Source organism: Giraffa tippelskirchi, chromosome 9, assembly GCF_054371585.1.
Source record: "Giraffa tippelskirchi isolate mGirTip1 chromosome 9, T2T-mGirTip1v1.2.pri, whole genome shotgun sequence".
Lineage (NCBI taxonomy): Eukaryota > Metazoa > Chordata > Mammalia > Artiodactyla > Giraffidae > Giraffa > Giraffa tippelskirchi.
Genome location: NC_137283.1, coordinates 75,551,845 through 75,575,112, shown reverse-complemented (window position 1 = coordinate 75,575,112; position 23,268 = coordinate 75,551,845). Strand labels below are relative to the sequence as shown.

General features: G+C 40.5%; 1 protein-coding gene across 1 annotated transcript in view; it reads left to right on the top strand.

The window, feature by feature from the left end:
• The window catches only part of ADGRB3 (adhesion G protein-coupled receptor B3), an 822,367-nt gene that overhangs the window by 328,847 nt on the left and 470,252 nt on the right, over positions 1–23,268 (top strand). Inside the window, exons 7-10 of the mRNA XM_081530065.1 lie at positions 6,019–6,183; positions 6,652–6,816; positions 22,160–22,261; positions 22,598–22,704. Coding sequence (XP_081386191.1) covers positions 6,019–6,183; positions 6,652–6,816; positions 22,160–22,261; positions 22,598–22,704 — 539 coding nt within the window. The remainder of the gene's footprint in view (positions 1–6,018; positions 6,184–6,651; positions 6,817–22,159; positions 22,262–22,597; positions 22,705–23,268) is intronic.

Below are 23,268 nucleotides of genomic sequence, written 5' to 3'. Positions count from 1 at the left end.
GATGTGACTGGATTCTGGATTCCATGACCTCAATTTTTTGAATGCTGAGTTTTAAGCCAGCTTTTTCACTCTCCTCTTTTACCTTCATCAAGAGACTCTAGTTCTTCTTCACTTTCTGCATAAAGGTGGTGTCATCTGCATATGTGAGGTTGTTGATATTTCTCCCAGCAATCTTGATTCCAACTTGTGCTTCATCCATCCTGGCATTTTGCATGATGTACTCTGCATATAAGTTAAATAAGCAGGGTGACAATATAAGCCTTGACATACTTCTTTCCCAATTTTGAACCATTCCATTGTTCCATGTACAGTTGTAACTGTTGCTTCTTAAACCTGCACACAGGTTTCACAGGAGACAGGTAAGGTGGTCTGGCATTCCTATCTCTTTAAGAATTTTCCAGTTTGTTGTGATCTACACAGTCAAAGGCTTTAGCATTGTCAATGAAGTAGATTTTTTTCTGGAATTCTCTAGCTTTTTCTCTGATCCAACAGATGTTTGCAATTTGATCTCTGGTTCCTCTGCCTTTTCTAAATCCAACTTGTACGTTTAGAAGTTCTCAGTTCACATACTGTTTAAGCCTAACTTGAAGGATTTTGAGCATTACTTTGCTAGCCAGTGAAATGGGTGCAATTGTGCAGTAGTTTGTACATTCTTTGGCATTGCCCTTCTTTGGAATTGGAATGAAAGCTGACCTTTTCCATCACCTTAGAACATAATCAATGATTTTTTTGAATTCCAAGATGACAAAATAAATGTTCCACATTAGACACTAAAAGAAATTCTTTCATATACATATTGGTCAATTATCTAATCCTTTAAATTAAAGTCACATGCCCCTCTCTTTCTAACTTCTCAATTTTCCATTTTCCCACTGGAAATGGAAATTTGGCTTATCACACTATATAACACACTAAGGGAATACTGGTCTTTTCTTCCTTTTAAGAAAGTATATAAGCAGTTACTTTGTCACAGCCATTCTTCATAATGGGCAGGGAATATTCACAAAAAGAGACTTCTAGTTCTCAGTGTAAAATAAAATATCAAAACCTTCCACCTGATGCGTTTTCATTATTATTTTCTGTAACTGATTTATAGACAAAACTTCCTATATAAAGTGTATGTTTTGCTGATGTTCATAGTGGCGTCAAAGTTCAAAATTCCCTCAAGATGTCTAATATAACTCGTTTTTGAACTTTAGCTACAACATAAAATGTGGACTTTGACAGAAAGACTGAAGTAATATTACAAATGTATGGATTGAAAATGTTTAAAAAAATTTTAACAATGATTATGCAAAGTCTTCTTTCAAAAAAAATTCTACTGAGCAAAACACTTCACAAATAATCTGTTTTTCTAATATGCTTCAGCAAGATATTTTCTCTCCTTACCCACACTATAAGCCCCCTGTGAATTATCTTCTCTGAGTCCTTCTCTATCTCACTCATTCCTAAATGTACATCTTCCTAGCTGTAGACGCTTATCCTCTCTTCTTTGTAGTGAGTGTACAACTGTTACATTCCTAAAAACTACTAAATTTTTTACTTTAAAGCAGAATTCTTAAAGACATCAGATATTTCTTTATTCTAGTCACTTAGCACTGAACTGATTGGTATCACTTAATTCATCTTTGTTTCTGTGTTTCTTTCTGAATGTTCTCAGTAACTGGAATACGTATACATTTTTAGGCCAAATAGATGGTACATACAGTGCAGGTATGAATCTTATTTTTTTAAAACCTTTCTCCTGCAAATACAAACTTAATAAGTGTTATCTTAGAAAAGAAAATTCTAAAATAGAAAACACACTCATCTTCAAAGCCAACATCTAGAGGAAATGGATTCACTAGACTTCTTTTTTGTCTGGCAAATGGATTATATAGTCAATAAGACGGTGTCAGGTGCTAAAAGTGAGATGCTAAATGACATGAATGGGTTGATTAAATTGGCCTTTTGTGATTTTTTTTTCATCACACAGTACCACTAGATACATACTAAATAACTTTCTTTTTATATCTCCTGTGTGATCTGAAATTAGGTTGAAAGTACTCATTCCTATTCTGCCAGGATTTCTCTTTGGGTGGGTCTTCACAGAAGCATTAGTTTATAACTTTGGATTTATGGTGGACTCTCTTTCACTGTAATGAAATAGATGAAAAGCAATGCAATGACATTGGGAAAACGTGGACAGTAATATCCTGGTTCATTTTTGACACTTATATGCTAGTTAATGCCCTCAGGTACATATTCTGTCTGATCCCTTTGCTCACTTGTCGTTTTGTGGCCTATGGGATTATTCCTTCATGAATGCTTCTGCTTTGTCTAATCTATCCAGATCTTACCATACTAGTCTAACACAGTTACCCCCCTAGTAGATGTGATGAGTTTTCTGAAGGTTTTCATTGCTGGTTAAATTGCTATTGCTTTCCATTTTTTATTTACTTATTTGTGTGCATAGAGTAATTCTTTTCATGAGTTCTAAAAGATTTTTGAGGGGTTGAAATTCAAATTCTTGTATTTCTTGTAACACCTATCACAGTGTCTGATGACTGAAAGATTCTCAATAGTCATTTGAATTAGTGAATAAATAAATGCATCTCAATTTGAACTTCCAAAGAAAGGCTCGGCCATCTGCATTCCGTCCCAGCCTGGACACCCCGGTGTCCCCGTGGTCCTCTGTCTGCTCAGGTCCCTTCCCTCGAGTCCCTGATCTCCCCAGGATGCCACCCTGGCACGCTCCCTCCTCCAGCTCAGACCCTTCCCTGCTCTTTCTCCGCCCTGCGCCGGGTCGATCAGAGTCCCACTGAAATCCTCTAGTGGCTGCTCAACGATCGGAGCAAAGAGCTAAAATCCACAACACAGCTGACAAAAAGTTTGAAATCTGGCCCCTGTCTCTTCCCTGACCTCCCTGGTAGATTTTTGCCTGGCTGTCTTGGTGACGCTCACAATGCCCCCCATTTGGCCCTGCCCAGCACCTCTGTGTATCTTCATGGAGCAAGAGCTTTCCTAGACCTTCCTATTATCCTTCAACAGTCCTTAAAAACTTGCTTGGTCACGGAAGACTCCCCGGGCCCTGCAAACTCTTATCTCCCTCTGTCTTGAAATCATCCTTTGCAGCAATGCTATAGGATTAATTTATTTGGCATGTAACTAACTGTTTAACTTGTGCTAGGGAGTCCTTTTCTAAAATATGAGCTCTGTAATTATCATTATTTATTATATTCATTGCTACCTGTACCCATCTCCAAAATCAAGGTCTTGTCTTTTTAAGTGGTCAATAAATGTATTTGAAGAAATAAATCAATAAAAAGAAATAATAGACACATAAAAGTAAATCGAAATGAAGAATGAGGTAATAGTTGTTTGGAGGGTAATAAAATCTAATTGCATTCATTTAGAGTCTCTTGGTTGGCACTCATCTTCAAGGTTGGTTTCACCTTGTACAGGCACACCTCAGAAATATCACAGGTTCAGTTCCAGATCACCTCAATAAAGGGAATATCACAGTAAAGTGAGACATACCAATGTTTTGGTCCCCCAGTGCACATAAAAATTATGTTTACATTATACTGTAGCCTCTTAAGTGTGCAATAGTAACATCATGTCTTAAAAACAATGTACGTACCTTAATTTTAAAATACTTTATTGCTAAAAAAATGCTAGCCATCATCTGAGCCTTCAGGAAATTGTAATCTTTTTGCCCACATGTTGATGGCTATTGATTGGTCAAGATGGTTGTTGCTGAGGGCTCAGATGGAAGTGGCAATTTCTTAAAATGAGACAGAAAAGTTCCCCACATTGGCTGATTCTTAATTTCATGAAATACTTCTCTGTAGCATGTAATCCTGTTTGATAGCATTTTGCCTATAATAGAACTACTTTCAAGATTGATGTCGAGCCTCTCAAACTTCTGTTCTGCTTTATCGGCTATGTTTATGTCATATTCTAAATCCTTTGTTGTCATTCAATAATCTTCACAGCATCTTCACCAGGAGTAGATTCCACTTCAAGAAACTTTCTTTACTTATCTATAACAACCAATTCCTCAACCTTTCAAGTTTTATCATGAAATTGCAGTAATTCAGTCACATCTTAATGCTCCCCGTATAATTCTAATTCTCTTGCTGTTTCCACATCTGCAGTTACTTCCTCCACTTAAGTCTCGAACCCCTTCAAGTCAATGAAGGTTGCAATCAGTTTCCTCTAAACTTCTGTTATTGTTGTTATTTGAGGTGCTTCCCATGAGTCATGAATGTTCTTAATGGCATCTAGAATGGTGAATCCTTTCCAGAAGGTTTCACTGCCCAGATCCATCAGAGGAGTCACTATATCTGGTGCCTATAGGCTTACAAAATGTATTTCTTAAATAATAGGACTTAAAGGTCAAAACATCTCCTTGATGTCCATCCATAAGAATGGACATTATGTTAGTGGGCATGAAAAAGCAACATTAGTCTCATTGTCCGCATCAGAGTTCTTGGGTGACCAAGTGCATTGTCAATAAGCAGCAATGTTTTGAAAAAAATCTTTTTTCTGAGCAGGTCAACAGTGGGCTTAAAGTATTCAGTAAACCATGTTGTAAACAGATGTCCTGTCATGCAGGCTTCGTTGTTCCATTAATAGAAGAGATAGAGGAGAATTAGCATACTTTAAGGGCCCTAGGATTTTCAGAATGGTGAATGAGCATTGGCTTCAAGTTAAAAGCTACATTAGCCCCTAACAAGAGTGTCAGCCTGCGCTTTGAAGTATTGAATCCAGGCATTTACTTCTCCTCTCCAAATATGAAAGTCTTAGATGACATTGTCTTCCAATCAAAGACTGTTTGTATACAGTGAAAATCTGTTGTTTAGGGTAGCCACCCTCATGAATTATCTTAACCACATCTTCTGGATAACTTGCTTCAGCTTCTACATCAGCACTTGCTGATTCACCTTGCACTTTGATGTTATGGAGAGAGCTTCTTTACTTCATGAGCCCATCTCTTCCAGCTTCAGACTTTTCATCTGCAGCTTCCTCACCTCTCTCAGCCCTCATAGAATGGATGGTAGTTTGGGCTTCCCTGGTGGCTCAGAGGGTAAAGCGTCTGCCTGCAGTTTGGGAGACCCAGGTTCGATCCCCAGCTCTGGAAGATCCCCTGGAGAAGGAAATGGCAACCCACTCCAGTACTCTTGCCTGGAAAATTTCCTGGACAGAGGAGCCTGGTAGGCTACAGTCCATGGGATTGCAAAGAGTCAGACACCACTGGGCAACTTCACTTCATGGCCCTTTTATGTCTGGATGAGACTTCTGCATGTGGGAATGGTGTGGCTGGTTGGATCTTCTCTCCAGACCAGTCAGACTTTCTCTGTATGAGCAGGAAGGGTTTGTTCATTCCAGTGTTCACAGGAGTAGCACATGTAATTTCCTTCAAGAGTTTCCTTTACATCCACAACTTGGCTGACTATCACGAGACCTGACTTTTGGCTTGTCTCAGCTTTCAACATGCCTTCCTCACTAAGCTTATTAATTTCTAGATTTTGATTTCAAGTGAGAATTGTGTGCCTCTTCCTTTCACTTGAACGCTTAGAGGCCTTTGTCGGGTTACAGATTGTCCTGATTTCATTAGTGTTGGGTCTCAGGGAATAGGGAGGCCCAAAGGGAGGGAGAGCGATGAGGGATCAGCTGCCGGGTGGAGCAGTCAGAACACATGCAAAACACTGATCTGCTGAGTTCCCTGTCTTGTATGTACCTGGTGCCCCAAGGCAATGACAACATTCGCATCAAAGATCACTGATCCTAGATACCATGACAAATATAATAATCACAAAAGGTTTGAATTATTGCCAGAATTACTAAGATGTGACACAGGAAGCAAATGTTGGAAAAAGGGCACTGATAGACTTGCTGTACAGAAGGTTGCTAAAGAACTTTAATTTGTCACAAGTGCAGTATCTGAAAAGTGCAATAAAGTCTTGTGTCTACTTTGTGGACAGCCTTCTCCCCTGGAAACCGCCTCATACCATCTCTGCTTCTGCCTTGCAGTCGATGGGCAGTGGCAGGAGTGGAGCTCCTGGAGCCAGTGCTCCGTGACCTGCTCGAATGGGACCCAGCAGAGGAGCCGATTGTGCACTGCAGCCGCGCACGGGGGCTCGGAGTGCAGGGGGCCCTGGGCAGAGAGCAGAGAGTGTTACAACCCCGAGTGCACAGGTGAGGCCTGAGGACTGCGTTTGCAGGGTGCTGCCACTCGGTTCTGTGAAGGAGCCATGCAGGACACTCATGGGATAAACCCATCATTATACATTTTGGTAAATGAAGCCAATTGTACCAAAGCTCATTCTACTGTATGCTACATTAAGAAGGCAACAAAATTCAGCAGCTTCTTAAATTAGATCCAATTAATTAGATCATATTAAATATTGATTAAATCAATGACGTCTAGAGCTGAACTTGTACTCTTTTTAAACTCAGTGTCCACTTGTAGATCCTGACAAACCTATAGAAGCTTCCGTTCATCACAGTGCTTTAAATTTGGCCAGAAAGTCAAATATTTGTGTATACTTTATTCGTGGTGGTAGATTAATAAAAACGGAACAGTCGTGGCCCTCAGATTTTTGAATACTTAAAGCAGTGAGCACTGTACTACTGCCGTTGACCGTGGTGGCGTGTTTCTTTCAGCCAATGGGCAGTGGAATCAATGGGGCCATTGGAGTGGCTGCTCTAGGTCCTGTGACGGAGGCTGGGAGAGAAGGATGAGGACCTGCCAGGGCGTGGCCGTGACCGGGCAGCCTTGCGAAGGAACAGGCGAGGAAGTGCGGAGATGCAGTGAACAGCGCTGTCCTGGTGAGTACGCTCCGAGTGTCCCCGCGGAGATACTCTGGTCCCTCAAAAAAAAAAAAAAGATGAAAAATATTGCCACTGGTTAAAGATCATGTTTCCTCAGTTAAAGTATTGCTGTTGATACGTGGTGATTCACTTCTTTCCCTAATGTATGAGGTTCCCTCTGTTTCTCTGTCATAGACTGTTTTCTGTATGTTTTTAAATTATTTGCTGCAAAATGAGTAGGCATATTGGACAATAACGTGGGTAGACATTTTTGAAATTGCTAATAGTTTGGGGTATCATTTTTTTAACTATCTTTGTGAAATATTTGTTTACTGAGAGAACAAGTTGCCTTAGATTATTTTAGTAGAATATAGATGTGTGAGAAAATACAAATACAAGGCTGAAACTCAGAAACTTGTAAATTCCAGTGTTAATCCATCCTGATGTGTGACCTCGGACACCTCGGTTTACCTGCCCCATTCCCACTGCAAAAGGAAATCCCTACGAGAAACTCACTTTAAAATGACAGCATCAGGTCTTAATTCGTAGAGAAAGTCTGAAAGTATTGCTACATTAAAGGATTTTACACATAAGCGTAGCATACAGGAAAGGTCAGAAATTGACCATATTATAAATCACATATATCTGAAAGCTCATGTAGAACAAAGACTCCTTCCTAAGAGTGTGTACATTTCATAAAATACTATTAATACTCAAGACTCAATAAATAAGTGCAAATTAGGATTTTAGAATGATATCATTGGCAAAATTTTGTAAACATGCTAGAAAAGCATGGAATTTTAAGATTTCATTGCTGTGTATAAAACTCTGAACTTAGAGATTCGAAGACGCAATTAGAGTTGATGTTGCCACTGTTAACTCTGTGGGTAAGCTTGCCAACTCTGGCTGTCTGGTCCTGCTGGGTGTGATGACTGCACCTGTTTGAGATTCCTTTTCAGTTCAGACAGCTATGGATTTCTGTCTCTTATCTAACATGACTACTTCAATTTAGAAAAAACTCAATGAATTCTAAGAGTTATCTGGGATCAAAACTTTGTATTTCTCCATATTTAGAATTCTAAAGACTTTTCATGGTTCAGTGATAACAGCAACAGAAACTAGACTCTGAGGGCAACAATAAGTCAGGTGTTTTCTTTTTAGAGCTTTAAAACATCTAAAATTAGTTTTGTTCATTCTTAAAGCCATATGAATCCTGAATGATAAGAAGTAACCAGCATGGAGGATTTTGTTGAGAAGGATACCTACACCAATTAACACTGTGAAATTTCTCCTGTGCTTCATAAAAATTAAGAAGCATTAAACAAAGGCATTTATTTTGCCCAGGGAGAAATTTCACTGGAACATAAGCATAATTAAGTAAGACCCTTTTAAATATTTGAAGTTATCTAGTCTGAGCATGCCAAGGTTCTTAACCAGTCCTTTAACACTGACTTTCATCTGCAAATACAGATATAAGATGGTGCTGCTTGCAACCAGATTTATAAAGATTGCCACCTGCTGTTTGGAAAACATTTTACATATCTATTTACAAAAAAAGATTTTTTTTTGTAAAATTGTTTGCTAGGTTTATTTGCTGGCTTTCATGATTTCAGGGAGATTGAAAAATTATATAAAACTGTAAACACTTTTTAGATTATTTAAATATATATTTTTGACATTAACCTTAATACTTTCATTTTTCTCTATTCAAAACTATGACTTAAATCATCTTCAAGTATGTAAATAACATATTTTAATTAAAATGAGTTATTGAGTTAGCTAAACAATTCACAAATTAATGCTTGTATGAGGGTAAAAAGATAATCATATGTACCAAGCTTTGAAAATATATACTGATCTTTCACTTGCTTACAAATTACACTGTCCATTAACATGTGACTATTAATTTCAACAATACTTCTGCCTCTGTATAGAAATTTTGTCAAAATAAAAGAGGGTTTCTTTTAATATTTATCCTTTAACTTTTCCATGCACATCAATGTCATTTCCAGGTTATTTTTTTTCAAAAAGGCAGGGATAATAAATAACTCGGTTTTCCACAGTGGACTTGATTTATACAATATATTGGCTTTTCAACTCAGAGCAGTTGTTTCCTAATTTCTTCTGCTAGATTGCTCCTAATTTGCACACTGACAATATAAATTGAGAAAACTTTCAAATTATCTTAACAGTTGCTAAGTCATTTTTTCTTGTTTTGTCAAAGCTGAAGGTTTCTCTTGAAATAATATGCTTTTTCTAGTACTATTTTTAGTACTGTTCATTCTTAATTTTATTCATCTTGCTGGAAACAAATAAACTAGTATTTATTTTTATGCTTAATTTGGATACAAAACAAATTAAACAAGTTTGCCAAGAGACCCTCTGTTGTCAAGAAAGAAAAGTATAATATACGCACATCTTTGTCTGGGTAATTAATGAAAATAGTGATTAATTATCTGGATTTAATCAAAAGCTCTTATGACATCTACTAAAAATGGAATATATAAGATATTTTCCTAACAAGATTAGGATATTTCTTTCCTGGTAAATAGATAAAAGTATTAAAAAGAGCATCATCGATGTCCCTGTCTTCATAAGAAAGAAAATGAGAAAAATATTATATTATTATTTTAAAAACTACTGCTAGTTAAAGAATAGAGGAGCTACAGGGGCAATAATTAAGTTGCCCAAATTTTAAATTGATCAAGCTCACCAAATAATGATTTCATTGATCTCAGTCTCACTGTATACCCAAGCTTTTTGGCTTAAAATAGTGGAATAATTTTGTTATATTGATACAATGTGAAAACATACTATTTTTAGTCTTTTGTTTAGTTGTTTTTTTCTCTCCCAGTTTTCCCCTAGTTAGTATCCTTCAGAAAGCAAAGTTACTGGTCATTAGCCTATGTTAGCCTAGGCTTCCCAAGGCCTCCCTGCTCTCTGCCCAGGGAAGGGCCTGCTCTTCCCAGAGCCCAGTTCTAGGATCCATGAATCTTTAGTCATTAGTTGCTTAATTGGAACCTGCCATTCACAGGGAGATGTTGCACTTAATTTACATATAAAATGTTCTTCTTGGAGTCACCATTGCTTTGTGTGCGAATGATGAGCAAAGCCTGCAGGTGGAATGTTCTGAGAAAAACTTTGTAACAGCGACTTAAACAGAGATGGAGCAGTTATTGTCATTCTGAACTCTAGATATTCAAAGCCGCTCATTAGGTTTCTGAGTAACTTTCTTTTAGTAGGAAGAAAACATCACCACACTTGCTTTCTTTGAGCTTCTATCTTCTCTGAGTGCCTTTCTGTATTGCCCAGAGCTGTGCTCCTCAAACTTTAGTTGACAAATGCCTTTTAAAATTGCATCGAAAAACACTTAGGAGTAAACCTGACCTAGAAGGTGAAAAATATGCTAAGAACTATAAAAGCTTAATAAAGGAAATTGAAGATGAGTCAAAGAAATGGAAATATATCCCATGCTCTTAGACTGGAAGAACTGATATTGTTAAAAATGACCATACTACCCAAAGCGATCTATAGATTTAATGCATTCCTATCAAATTACCATGGCATTTTTTCACAGAACTAGAACAAATAGTCCTAAAATGTATATGGGACTTTAAAAGACCCAGAATTGCCAAAGCAATCCTGAGGAAAAATTAAAAAACAGGAGGCATAACCCTCCCAGACTTCAGATAATACTACAAGTCCACAGTAATCAAAACAACATGATATAGGCACAGAAACAGACATATGGATCAATGGAACAGAATAGAGAGCCTGGAAATAAACCCATACACCTATGGACAATTAGTATTCAACAAAGGAGTCAAGGGCTTACTTTCAAAAATGTTCAAACAGCTCATACAACTCAATAACAAAAAAATACAACCCAATCAAAAAATGAGCAGAAGATTTAAATAGACATTTCTCCAAAGAAGACATGCAGATGGCCAACAAGCATATGCCAAGATGCCCAACATCACTAATTATTAGAGAAATGTCAATCAAAACTACAGTGAGATACCACCTTACACCTGTCCAAATGGCCATAGTTAGAAATTCCGTTACGACAAATAACAAATGCTGGAGAGGGTGTGAAGAGGGAATCCTTCCACATGGTTGGTGGGAATGTAAATTGGTGCACCCACTGTGGAAAACTGTATAGAGGTTCCTCAAAACAAAAAACAGAGCTACCGCATGAGCCAGTAATCCCACTCCTGTGCGTATATCCAAAGCTATAATTGAAAGAGATGCATGCACCGCAGACTTTAGTGGACAGAATAATCACCCAGAGAGCTTGTTACGACGGAGATTCATGGGCCAGAGTCCTCTGTCCCAAGGTTCTGATTCAGTAGATCTGGTCCAGGCCTGGGAATCTGCATTTCTGACAAGCTCCCAGGTGATGGCGTTGATGCCGCAGATGGCCCCTTAGGTTGCACCGGCATTGATTATAAGTGAATAAGTAAATACAAGTGACAAAACTAGCAAAGAATGGAAAATGGTTCTCACCCTCAGCCACTCTGTTGCAAGCTGCGATATCACCTTAATAAGACTACAGGATTTTATTGTATTCACACTTCATAAATAAGGAGGGATTGTTTCTGAAATCTGCTCATAACAAAAATACAGGTAATGCATTTCATGTTCCCCAACCCAACTCATGTTTCAACCAAAATAAAATAGAGAAATAGGGCAATTAACCAGCTGCTGCGGACAAGGAAGAACAGTTTAGACAGGGCTCTTGGTTGTACAGTCCTGGTGCAGGAAGAACTGGGGAGTCACTGGAATCCGTTTGAGGTGAAGCTGTGCGCCTCAAGGACACATATCTTCTGTAGCAGAGGTGCTTTTTCTGTGCTTGTCCCCGTGCTCAGAGCTACTGTGTACACACACACAGCTGTAAGATCTGGAACAGGGAGGTGTCAAGAAGGAGGATGGAGTCTGCACTCGTGTTGCCTTACATTCTCCTCCATTCCCAGGGGGAGGGCTGGGGAATTAATTAGTCACTATCCATACAAATATTGTGTCTTTGTTAGAGACAAGTTTAACAAGTTAAAAAGTCAGACTTCTAAGTCATGTAGGCTGAAAGAGCTGTTTGATGGAAGGAGGTCTACGACCTCCTCACAGAGTGATTTCTCTCTGCCTTGTTTTCCCCATGACCACAGAGACGAAAATAACTGCAACCACTTCGAGGGTTGTTATGACAATTATTTGAATTAAAAATATTTAATGTGCTTGGAAGACTGCCTGATTCATAGTGATGTGTAAATATTGCTGTTGTAATGGTGTATCCGCTTGAGACTGATAATAGGCATTCTCCATATAAGGAAGGCTCTTAAGAAACACATTTCATAAATATCCCTCTTCTTCCCTCAGACCTCAGCAACACCATGAAGTCTTCATATGTGTTGATTCCACTGCTGAATTAGAGCAGTGTGATCACCGAGGCGGGATCTATCTCATTTACCTCTGCACCCCCAGCATAGGGGGGCTCCTGAAACATTAGAATTAAAAAATTGCCAGCAAGTCAGATTTGAAATGTGGGGTCATGCATCATGCATATTTTTTCTTCTGTTTTCTGCATGCAGCTCTACAGTGTAGAATCAATTTTTCTTTAATGCTGAAATTCTAGCATAAGTGGTGAAAACTAATTTTCCACATCAAATTGATTTAAATCCTGTGTAATTTTTGCTATTTTTAAGAGACAGAAAATCAGTTTGAATAGACAGATTAACAGCTGATCACTAGGTAATTGCTACCTTGTTTTAAGGGAGCATGCTAACTGTGTACTTGTGCCTTCAAGTACAGTTGTATCTTATAGATGGGTTTTTATATCTTTACACTAGTGAGAGTAAACAGTGGGATTTTTCAGCTGATAAAACAGAGTCATGGTTCCATTTTGCTGAGGCATAAACAAGCAAGTGGTTCACATTGCTACACAATAATATGTTTTGATTTTGAGCACAGAACCGTGGCCTGAACTGATTATACATTGCATAATTTACAAAATGCACACAGGTAGCATTAAAGAGAAAAAATAAAAATTGACACAAATCTCTGTTTCCAGCTTTGCTTTCTCTCCTGCACTTTAGTTCCATACACCAGCCAGCTTGTTGATGCCAGGATGTGCTTAGATAACTCCACATCAAAACTATTTTCAGCATCTCTCCTAAGCCGTATCCTCCCCGTGTTCTGTAACTCAGGGCAGAGCACACCAGACTTTCTTCCTGGAAACCCGAGTTCCATCTTTTCTCTCTGTCTCTCATCCTCACCTCCTACACAAGCCATGGAGCAGAGCCGGTCATCCTCCTAAACGGGTTGAAATCCACCCACTTCCATGGCCACTTCCTGTGATCCCCCAGCCCTACTTCCGTGGTTACACCATTTCGATTGTCACAGGCCTGCTTGACTTCAGTCTCGCTCTCCCTCGACCCACTCTCCAAACTGCCTGGACGGCATTCAAAACATGACAATATGCGTCCCTCCCCTTAAGTTCAAACCCCTATTTTAGCTCTTCACTTCACCCCATCCCCCTCCTGCAGTAACCCTGCTCTGGCCATCCCCAGTTCTCGTTGCCATCCTGAAAGGTTCCCTAAGATTTGGATGAACCAGACTCTTCCTTCCCCCTGATCTTGCTGCACAAGCTTTCCAAGGCACACTTCCCCATCCTCACTGGCTGACACTTTCTTGTCCTTCATGCCTCCACTTGATCATCCTTCGGGAAGTCCTCCCCTGATGAACTCCTAGAGCAGCCAGGACTCCCCAGATCATGGTGGGAGCCCAGCTGCATTGCAGTTTCTCTACTTATGTGTCCTTCACTATCATGGAGTTGAGAGGCCCTGACTGTTCTTGTTTGGTTTTTTGTGTGTGCAGTATTTATCAAGGAGACTGGGACATGACAGGGGCTCCAATATTTGTAGAATGAATGAGTTCCATTCCTGCCACTGAGGCGACCCCAGAAAGGTTCTCACTCTTGGGAACTTCATAAACCTAAGATGGAAGAAAATAAAATGTCATTTTACTATCTACACTGTTCTGCTTTAGGTATGAGACGCAATAGAGCTATTTTGTGAACTAATTTTTTTAAAGATGTAATCTTCAAAGATGCCAAATAACTTTTGATGAAATATTTAAAACAGCTGAGGGATTCGACATTCCTCCTAAAAAGCTGAGAATCCTGGACCAATTTGCAACTTTGAATCTCTGATTCCCCTGGTATCTTCCTTTCTTATCATTTGTGTACTGAGTAGAAATTCAGTACAAAAAGCATGATGAATCCTAAGCTTCATGAATTTGCAGGGCAGAGAACAAAGTTTGTTGACTTCTCTAGTTTTAAAAAATTACTGTGATTTTTTGTTTTTGTTTTTGAACTGGCTGAAGTACCCCCTTGTGATTGTCACCAGGCCAATGGGAATTAATACTTCCTTGAGTGCTGTGGTTGGAAAAATAGCTTTTTAATTAGCTTTTTCTTTCACCAGTTAGGCTATATGCAGATCATATCAGAGGATTCTGAATAGGGTACCTGGGACTCTTACCAAGTCAAGAACAGCCATACAAGATCAATTTTTGTAATTATCCAGTACCATGGAAACCCATTTTGGCTAATTTTTAGGAAAAGTGTAGTAGCTAACTGCTCACTCTTATTGCTTCTAAATGAAATTTACTATTTACTACTGACCTATTTCACACACACACACACACACACACACACACACACACACACACACACACACAGAGTCCTCAGTACTTTGCAAAATCATCCTCATTCTCTGTCATCTTAGGCACTGGAGTAATGGGAAAATAGACCTTTTGAGCATATTTGGTAGCTTTGGGTTAAAAATACATGTGTGTGTATAGTTGTGAAAGTGAAAGTTGCTCAGTAATTTCTGACTCTTTGTGAAACCATGGACTATACAGTCCGTGGAATTCTCCAGGCCAGAATACTGGAATGGGTAGCCTTTCCCTTCTTCAGGAGATCTTCCCAACCCAGGGATCGAACCCAGGTCTCCTGCTTTGCAGGTGGATTCTTTACCAGCTGAGCCACAAGAGAAGCCCAAGAATACTGGAGTGGGTAGCCTTTCCCTTCTCCAGCAGATCTTCCCAACCCAGCAATGAAACTGGGGTCTCCTGCATTGCAGGTGGATTCTTTACCAACTGAGTTACCAGGGAGTAGTCATCCACTATCTTTTAGCAGACCTGTAAGTGCTATGTGTCCTAAGGATGAAATAAAAATCTTTTTCTTCATTGTGCTCACATTCTAGCAGAAGGAGGCAAAAAATATATAAAATAGAAAGTCGTACAGACGTATATGGTTAGGAGTGTCTTGGAGAACACAAGGGCAGAAGAAGGACTGGGTGTGTAGGGCAGGCAGGCAGGCCGTCTCTGAGAAGGCGGGTTACAGCAGAGCTTGAAGGCCGTGGAGAGGAGCCAGGAGGAGGTTTAGGGAAGGAAGCGGGGCGGCATCCTGGACAGAAAGGACAGGTGCACAGGCTCTAGAGTGGGGCCCTCCTGAAGCTGGAGAAGTCTCCAGGGGGCAGTGAGCGTGGAAGTGGGGAGCTGAGGGAGGAGCAAGGCTGTAGAGCCTTGTTACTGACGCTCCTGTAATCGCTCAGTGTTGCACTTTTATGGAGAGGAGACGTTTCCCCCAAGTAATTTACCTTTTTAAAAAAATGAGCACTGATCCATAGCCCCCCTTGATTTTGAACTTCATCAGTTCCAGGTAACTGTTTCACCCTGTTGGCCCACTCTTGCCATCTAGTGGGGAAAGTGAAAGTCTCCAGACCAGAATACTGGAGTGGGTAGCCTTTCCCTTCTCCAGGGGATCTTCCCAACCCAGGGATCGAACCCAGGTTTCCCATATTGCAGGCGGATTCTTTACCAGCTGAGCTATCGGTGAGCACTTGTAATTACCAGATTTTCTTATCCTCAAGGTGGATTGGTGCAGGGCACTCTTGGGAATAACAATAGATGTGAGAAACTTTCGGAAACCTTACCTGGAAATGAAGAAATCAGGGTGCAGAGGGCTCTATCATTGACTTATGTCAAGACTGAATCAGGAAAGAAAGCTGAAAGCTATAGCAACAAGTTTCATGAAATGTATTTCAAATTTCATCAGTGGAACTGATGAAAATTTGGGTTTTAAAATAGTAAAAAGGTACAAGTGAAGTGAAAGATTACAAAGGAAGAGTTAATTAGGTGATGTTGAGCAGAAGCTGGGTATATAGATAAACAAAAAGAATAGTCAAATGTCATGGTAATGTTTGATTGATCACTGCTATAGCTTTCATAAAATAGACTATATAGAATTCACAGAGAAGGCAATGGCACCCCACTCCAGTACTCTTGCCTGGAAAATCCCATGGATGGAGGAGCCTGGTAGGCTGCGGTCCATGGGGTCGCTAAGAATCGGACACGACTGAGCGTCTTCACTTCCACTTTTCACTTTCATGCATTGGAGAAGGAAATAGCAACCCACTCCAGTATTCTTGCCTGGAGAATCCCAGGGACAGGGGAGCCTGTTGGGCTGCCATCTATGGGGCCACACAGAGTCAGACACTACTGACGCGACTTAGCAGCAGCATATCGAATTCAACTATGGAATAAACTGTACATGATGCATTCTGTGCACTTTAACACATAATTTTCCTTTTCATATTCTATAGTAGTTTGGGTTGACATTTATGGAAACACAATTATCATCTGTTACAGTGTTGTCCAGGATGGTAGATATTAAAATTTTAACTTACATTAATAAAAGTTAGATATATTTAAAACTCAGTTCTCAGTCTTACTTGCCATACTCCAAGTGCTCAATGGCCACATTGACTGGAAGCCACCATATTGGACAGTGAAATTCTCCTTTCTGTCATTGTGGACAGTTATACTGGATGGCACTAGTCTTATATTGTTTCCTCAGTAAAACTGATTTACTCAACAAACATGTTTTAAATCTTTACTACATGCTAGACATCATAAGAGTTCACTACAGCAGGTGAAATATAGATAAATAAAACATAACTGGTCTCCTAAAGGGCAAAATTTAGGAGTTGAGAAGGTTTACACCTGTAACCAGATGCTTCCCATCCACTGTGAGAAAAGCTATAATACTTGCATATCCAGTGACTGAGGTACTGAGGAGGCTTCCCAGAGGATCCATAATTTAAGATGTGTTTTAAAGATAAACAGGAATATTAACAAAAAACAAGGAGGGACGTGGAGTATTTTAAGTAGAGGATATAGCTTCTGCAAAGTCAAGGAAATGTGAATTTGTATGGAGTATCTAGAGGATTACGATTCTATGTGGCTGGCTGGTTCATGGGAGAATAAATATGAAATGTAATTGGAGAGCAAGGCTAGGGCTTGCTGGAAGGGCCTTTTCTGTCACAGACAGAACAGTTATCTTTATCCTGTCAGATGACTGGAAAAGCATGGAAAATTTCATGCAGCACATTATGGGATTACTCTTCATTTTAGAGATTACTTTATTGATGTGGTATAAAAATTGCATTGAACATTCATGTCAATGTATGGCAAAACCCACTACAATATTGTAAAGTAATTAGCCTCCAATCAAAATTTTAAAAAAAAGGAAAAAAACTGCATTGAAGAAGAAAGATACTGAAGAATAGAAGCACTTTATATCCTGCATCTTACATGTAATAAATATATCTATATTTGGAATAAAAAATCAATTCTCCTCTCTGAGCTTGTTTTCCCATTTGATCAATGCAGCTAATAGTCTCTATCCTATAAAGTTGTTGGGGAAATTAAATGAGTCCATTCATGTAGGACGATTAGTAAGGGCTCAATAATATTACTGTTATTAATAGTTTGAAATTGTCTAAGGAAAGATTTTAACATAAGGAAAATGTAAGGGGTGGATGATTCTGCAAAAATACAGTGAATGAGATAGGGAGAAAGAATGGTACAAGTGCTTGAGAGAAAAGAGCCTTCTAAGACCTTAAAGAAAGTGTTTCCAGGTAGGAGGGAGATGTCAAAGTAACAAGTGCCACGGGTAAGGTTCTGTGAGTGATGACCAGGGTGTGTGTTGGGTTTGGCTGTTAGATCATCACTGGTGGGTGAGGACAGGGGATTTATGAATATGGGTCTGGTGAAGGTTGGATCAACTGCTAAACCACTCACCAAACAAAGATCCGTGACTTGGAGACAGATGCCTGTGGGTTTTAATGAGAATCTAGATTATGTATATGTTATACACTCACACATATAAATTCAATATGAGGGAGATTATCAAGGTAGCAAAGAGGGTGTGCAGGAGTCAGGGTTCTAGAATCAGTCCTGCTGATACCTCTACCAGTCTCATCACCTAGACAAGCCTCTCCTTTGGGGGCCTTGGTGCCCCAACCATAAAGAACAAGGAGATAGTTTAGGTGATCTTCAATATCACTCTCAGTTCTAAACGCCCACATTTAAACCACTCATCTGAGTGAATTATTATTTCAAGAAAGTATTATTTCAAGATGGCAATGTCTCAAAGTGTCTTCATCTACTAACAGCTCTCATGGGTCCTAACGGTGTCCTAAACTCTGAATAGAATTAGTATCAGGAGAATTAGATTAGCATGACTTAAATAGTATATTGTCCCCAGAACAAGTGATTCCTCACTGGTATCACACTCATATATAGGCATTCATGTATTCAGTCAACATTGAATGACATCTCTGTGCCAGACACACCTTTAAGGGTAAGATAGAAAGAACCTAACATCCCAGGCAAGTTGTGAGGACAAATATATGAACGTATAAATGTCAATGCTGTGTGGGAGCAGAACAGTAGGTGTGTCTGGAAAAGTCACAAGTGTTCTTTCTAGGAGTAAGGTGTCAGGTTTAGTACAACATATGCTTTTTTCTTTCACAAATTCTTTCATATTTCTAGTATGCATCTGTTATTCTTGAAATTCCCTTTATCTTTCTTGGCTCAGTAATCAAATTGAGCTTTTGAAGGAAAAGATAATAATTCATTTATTTTGATATGATGTAGTATGATTGCCATTATTGCTCTTACATGAAGAAAAACAAAGTTATATGTTTTGTCCTTTATGTTTATTTACTGTTGACACCTACAGTTAATAATTCTGATATGACTTTCAGTTTATTAGAAATCATTTTATTATGTAACACCCCAAAACCTTATGAATAATGATGAGTATTGGAAAGACTATTTATACGTTTGAATATGATATGATGTTCAGTTTTTAGGTGTATTGCGGATACTGTTCATGACACCAGTTGTCTCGCTGTTCACACTGTTCACTGAACCCATGGTAGGCAAGGCACAAGCTAAGATGCTGGAAGAAAATGCGAGGAACTTTAGGAACTGCAGACACATTTATTCTCTCCTGGCTGGCACAGCAGCCGTAGCAGCTGACAACATAACACAACATAACCGCACACAACCCTTCTGGGCTTTTCCAAGTGAAGCATATACAGGTGTACACAAAGTGGGTACTCATGACCAAGTGGGTAACTCGTGATGTGCATGCGCAGTGCTTTAAGTGAGCTCAGCTGTAGCACAAACCTCCTGACGCACATGCGCAGTGCTATAAAGGATCTCAGCAGTTACAATTGGATCTCATTATTTATAAAACGTGGGGCAAGAGAGCCTGACCACACCATCTTGGCTAATTTGCCCTCTCCCCACAGTCCACCCTCTTAGACTCTCACCTTACATTCTATACACAGTCCATCTTCTGTGATATTCCCTTGGTGAGTAACACTGACCCTTGGATTCACCTCTTGCAGCAGCATTAGCTACAACAACAAACAGTTACATCCCCGATACATAGCAAAACCCAACGCCAGGTATCGCCTGGAACTGATGTTGCAGTCCTTGCCCTCATGGGGCTAGAAGAACCACCCACCATATGTGGATTGCCTTTATCTTGCCTGGCCAAGTCCAGTCCACCATCTGTCCTTGTGAAATTGCAGGAAATCCACCACAGGGGCAACTCTACCCCTATGGGGTTTTTTTATTAAGGACCCAGAAAACCCCACAGGTGCCAGGCCCATCCCTTCAAGGAGGGCATTCACAGTTCACCCACAAGATTCCAAATGCTTTCACAGTGTTCTAAATCTGCAAGAGAGTCAGAGGTTAGTAGCACATCATAGGACACAGCCTTTATACACCGTTGTGTGGAGAGACTTTCCAGCCTCTTAGCTCACGCCTTGCCTTCAGCAATGTGGACAAAGAGACAATTGGCGTCCCCAACAGGATTAGCAATACAGCTGTTCTACTGAATCTACAGCATGGGACACACAGCCTAAATTTACATTATATGCCATAGGACACAGCCCTTACGGTATGCCTCGGCACAAATCAGCCCACATTGGCATCTGCATACCTGATGGAACCCCTGCTAGCTCAGGGCCCCTTCGGGGTCTTCACACTTTCAAAATGGCGTCTGGCACGCCATCCCTCTACCGCCCCCAAGCTAGCCACCATGGAGGCCACCTCATAGATGGGGCGCCCCACATAGGGTGCAGGAATAGGAGTCAGGGATCCAGAAGAGGTCAACGGGGCACTGTTCAAAATGGCGTCTGGCACGCCATCCCTCTACCACCCCCAAGCTAGCCACCATGGAGGTCACTTCATAGACAGGGCGCCCCACACAGGGTGCAGGAATAGCAGTCGGGGATCCAGAAGAGGTCAGTGGGGCACTGTTCAAAATGGCGTCTGGAGTGCTGCCAGTGAAACGCCCATCATCTGGGCCTCAGATATTTGGATTACCTATCGACTGCCTCATGCCCAGTTCTCTCACCACTTGGTCAACATGGCATAGTTACACCATTTACTCCCAGTATCCTGGGGCTCTCCCATGTTCACCCACAGGGTGCAGATGGCAGTGTTAATCCATTCCGTGAGGGTGTGCGTTGGGTTAGGTGCCCTCTGAGTGAGCCGCCTAGCATTTTGCAGCCTTTGTCTCAACGAGGGGTGAATGGTGATAGATGCCAGCCATTCTGCCCCATCCCCAGAACACAGGAAACTGTCCACCTGTGTCCCAAAGTCACAAGAGCCATTCTGCCAAGGGTTCCCCTCGCCTTTGCCTAAATGGCGTACCCAAGTCGACCAACTCCGCCTGAGTATATGGTCGGTATGTTGTGAACTCAGTCACATCCGGCGCCTGTTGAGGATGCCCACCCCGGGCCATAGGTTGCTCATGCTTCACTTTCTACTGCACAACAGGCCTTGCTGCCAAGCGGGGACCCACGGTCTCACAGCATTAATTATCACCATCACTTACCGCCTTGCTGTCAGAAATGCTGAGTTCTTCAGGGCCACCGGGTTCTTGCTCTAACGCCAATATATGTCGCTCTAGTTCTTCCAAGTGACTCTGCACGTTGCACACAGACCCAGCATCATGGGGAGCACTATCCATATTCACCTTCAGGGTAGTCAAGAAAATCTGCCCCAAAGTGCCAGCAGCAGTCCGTGCTGCCTTGTTCGGCAAATGGGAACTCGTTGCCTGTAACGCCTTTTCAATGCTATCCTCTGAACCGTCCACCGCCTCCCAGTCTTCCACTGGAACCCATGCCGAGAGGATTGTGGCCACATGGTACCACGTGCTATGTGGTGGCGGCTGGCTCCCTCCATCCGGTGGAGCCTCCGGCTCCTCTACCTGCTGCGTATCCTGCCACCTCTTCTGTGGAGCCTCAGGCTCCTCTACCAGCTGGGTATCCTGTTGACTACACCGATTGTATTGCTGACCCTGTTCATGACACCAGCTGTCTTCACTGTTCACACTGTTCACTGAACCCATGGTAGGCAAGGCGTGAGCTAAGAGGCTGGAAGAAAATGCGAGGATCCATAGGAACTGCAGACACGTTTATTCTCTTCTGACTGACATGACAGCCATAGCAGCAGACATAACATAATACAACATAACCGCACACAACACTTCTGGGCTTTTCCAGATGAAGCATATACAGCGAACACAAAAGTATCCTGTGACTGAACGGGTAACTCGTGATGCGCATGGGCAGTGCTATAAATGATCTCAACTGTTACATAGTCATTATTTATAAAATGTGTTGTGAGAGAGCCTGACCACGCCATCTTGGTTAGTTTGCTCTCTTCCCCACAATAGGCATGTTCAAATGACTTTTTTTTTTTTTAAGCCTAAGCTTTCTTTGAAAAGCACTAATTTTCTGTGAGGATTTTGTAGAGAATGAAATGAAAGCTAGTAGTGTTTTGTTTCTGAAGACATCTCTAACATTTCAATAAACACCACAGTTAAAAAAATAAAAAATGACAGCTCTCTTCAGTCAGAGCTGCGTTTCAGGATTGCTTATTGCCAGCATTTAAAAAATAAACACCACGGGTGTTCAAGTCCCTTTGTTTTAAATTGCAGCACCTTATGAAATATGCCCAGAGGATTATCTGATGTCGATGGTGTGGAAGAGGACTCCAGCAGGTGACTTGGCCTTCAATCAGTGCCCAATGAATGCCACAGGTAAAGTAGGATGACCCTCGAACCCAGACGATGACCACCCACCAACAGCAGCCTGCTGTGTTCTTCTGTCCTGTTTTGTCCTATATCTAAAAATAAGTCTGTCTAATAAGCAGTTAATAAAGCAATTTTAGTAAAGGGCTTCCTAAGTGGAGCCTATGAAGAGATCTGGAAAATCTTGCTGATTCAATGGTTTCTCAGTGTGAGTAATATGCATTGTGAAAATAATCAAAGGAACAATTTACATGCATGTTTAGAGCGTGAAAATGTACAAACCCAGGTTTTCAGCCTGCCTCCAAGCCTGCCTGTCGTAAAGCTCTCTGTTTTTGTGACTCACAGGCACCGCTAGCAGACGCTGCTCGCTCAGTCTTCACGGAGTGGCCTTCTGGGAACAGCCGAGCTTTGCAAGATGCACATCAAATGAGTACAGACACTTGCAGCATTCAGTAGGTGCAAAGCCAGCTTCAGTACTTGCTCTGTTTAATTCTTGTTAATGATTTGTGTGTGAGAGTTAGTCTGCTGCTATATAATCAAATCGGTAAAATCTCTGAAAAGAACGCCTGAAGTAAAAAAGTCTGCTAGAAAGCTAACTTTTATAAATCAATGCTAAACCGTTTTATTCCGAGGGTTTGGGATTTTATGCATCCTACTATTTAAATGAATGGATTCCTTGTCTATTGGGGGAAAGTCCTGAATAAAATCTGTTACTCGGGTTTATCTATATGGTTAAATTATATATATCATTCCTGGCCCAAATCAGTTACCTAGTGCATAAGAGTTATTTCAAAAGACATTTTAAAATTAAACTCTTTAATATTTTAGTACTCAGGAAATAATAAAGCTGTGTCATATAGGTATCAAAAATTTCACTGCATTTTGACATTAAGACACCAAAAAAAAAAAAAGAGCGTTATTTTATCATAGAAAATTAGTTGCTCACAAAAGATGACATGGGAAAAATTTCCAGAAATAGCCTCTCTTCTCCCACACATCATTGAATTATTCAGAAT